This window comes from Pteropus vampyrus, unplaced genomic scaffold (assembly GCF_000151845.1).
Source record: "Pteropus vampyrus isolate Shadow unplaced genomic scaffold, Pvam_2.0 Scaffold34, whole genome shotgun sequence".
NCBI lineage: Eukaryota > Metazoa > Chordata > Mammalia > Chiroptera > Pteropodidae > Pteropus > Pteropus vampyrus.
In genome coordinates, this window is record NW_011888815.1 from 1,011,800 (window position 1) to 1,014,230 (window position 2,431).

A 2,431-nucleotide genomic window follows, 5' to 3' on the forward strand; every position below is an offset into this window, starting at 1 on the left:
TCTATATCTAGAATTTATTTCTTCACTGTTTAAAGAAAAATATAAAAAATTAAGAGATACAAGGGGCGGGATGAACAGGAAAAGAGGAACGAGCTTTCCTGAGCCAAGAGAGTTCCCACCTTACAGGAAGAAGCGTGTCTCTTACTTGCACAAGTGTAGGCCTCTTTGCTGGTGAAAGGCTTCATACACTGGCTGCAGCTGATCGGACCCACCATAGGAATGGAACTGAAAGAGTGACCATTGAGAACCTTCTTGTCCTTCTCCTTCTCCTTGGACTCTTTCTCCTTTTCCTTAATTTTCTCTTTCTCTTTTTCTTTTTCCTGCCAAAGAAAAGTATCAACAGTTACTTGAACACTAGAAGGCCTTCCCTTCACCTGGGCAACCCGGATGGCACGTGGTCAACAGCGAGCGGTTGGCGAATGCTTATAGACAAGAGTGGGAACACTGTCCCAGACAATTCTTATTTTACTAACTTGTGAGCATTCAAAGCTACATCAGAAAAACCACAGGAAGACCGGTCAGGCTAAACAATTCTGTCAGTGGCTGATTCAGGGGTTATTTATACCGACAGACACAATGCCTAAGGACCAACCGTGGACAGAGGCTTCTAGTGTCTGGGGTGGCCAAGAATCCTGCTCAGTAAGCCGAAGCACAGCCATGAGTTTAGGGCCGGCTGCAGGCAAGGGGCATTAGAAAGGACGGCGGCAATGCTGGGATCAGTCGGAGGGAGAGGAAAGATGACCGGACAGCACCAAAAACTACTGAGGTTCCTCTCTGACCTTCTTCTCCACACCAGTCACACGTCGCGAGTGAGGGCATGTCTCTGATGTCTTCTCCCTTACTCTAGCCAGAACCGTAAATACTCCCCACATATACATGTACAGTTTTTACTAATTAGAATTTCAAAGTTCATAAATGTCGATTTTGCCAAATTTTCAAATTGAAGGGAAGAAGTGTTTAAACTTTGAAAACTAATAGTGATGCTTGTTAGATCCTTAATAAAATATCTAAAGCAGCCAGGCACATTTCAGGGACACAGGACTGGTAGGAGGCTAGGACCTGGGGTGTAACTGTGCTCTCTGCAAAAGGTCCTTTGGAAGCACTGTCATTCAGAGCACTCGGCTGGTTCATCAATATCAACTCAAAAATGTCCTTTCAAACCACCTGGACCAAGAACTACAATTCAGAGGCAGGAAGAATGCATTTACTAGTTGTCATAATCTAGAACGGTGGGGTGCCCATTCCCGGGGAATATAATATTACTGTTGCAATCTAAAAAAATTCCTGGAAAATGGGTCCCTTTGTCAGTGATTATGACTACTGAACACCATACATTCTGAACCAATGCCTTTTACATACATTATTTCATCTGATTCAACAGCTCTGAAGTGGGAAAGGTGGGCATGACGCTTCCCATTTTACGACTGAGAAGATAAAAGACAATAAATAACAGCGAGGTTTTTGAACAGTTACTATGCACCACGTACTGTCATAAACAGTTTACATGTATTTTTCCATAACAATCCAATGAAGTAAGTACTAGTTATCTCCATTTTGCAATTGAGGAGATGGAGGCTTAGAGCCTGTATTTGAGGCCACACGCCCAGCTGCAATCCAGATATGGCTTGCCTGGCTCTAAAGCTCAGTTCCATTCATGTTACTCCAGCCAAGCGCTGGAGAGGTTCACTGACTCACAAAGAGTCACACAGCAAATGATCAGCAGAACTCAGGTCTTCTGAATTCCTACTCAGAACCAAAGAATATAGTGCAATGGCGAATGCCTGCTAAGTCTATGATTCACGGAAAGTCTTTTTTACTAGAACACATACAATAAAAAGCTAAGAGCTGAGCTGCTACACTTTAGAACTGTAAAAAATAACAAGAGAAGAAGAGAGAAAAACAAACTAATGTACTTCACTTTACAAAACAGGAAACTGCTCTGAGTGAAAATTAGTAACTACTAAAGTTGTAAAACTAATAAAAACCAATAAAAAATATTGAGTTCTTCAAGTAATTTCTTTCTTTTAAGTAAATTTCACTGAAGGCTTTTCCATGCGCAAAATTTTAAACTGAAAAGTATTTGACTTTTCGCTCAAGAAAGCTAAAGCGTGCTCCAAGAGTAAAACAAAACTCTGGCAACTTATTCCCTCAAGCCTTACAATAATCTTCAAGTCTGATGAAAAAATATAATATCCCCATCCTTTGCAACAACCAAAAGTAGTCCTTCCAAAGATAAAAACAAAGCAGAGCCAATAAACTCCGCTGTCACTTTCTGTGTTTATGAGAATTTCGTGCTTTAAAGAAGTCAGGCTCTTACCTCCCCATGATTTGGTCCTATGAATCTCACTGTTATGTGGGGCACTTCGTAACACCGACCCCATTTTATCGACATGATTCGACCCCCATGCCAGGAAATGTTCTCTCACAGAAG

The 2,431-nt window shown here is 41.6% G+C and overlaps 1 protein-coding gene across 1 annotated transcript in view; it reads right to left on the reverse strand.

Annotated features, from left to right (window-relative positions):
• AKAP13 (A-kinase anchoring protein 13) overlaps positions 1-2,431 on the reverse strand; it is a 247,495-nt gene that overhangs the window by 38,921 nt on the left and 206,143 nt on the right. The window contains exon 20 of the mRNA XM_023529007.1: positions 146-320. Coding sequence (XP_023384775.1) covers positions 146-320 — 175 coding nt within the window. The remainder of the gene's footprint in view (positions 1-145; positions 321-2,431) is intronic.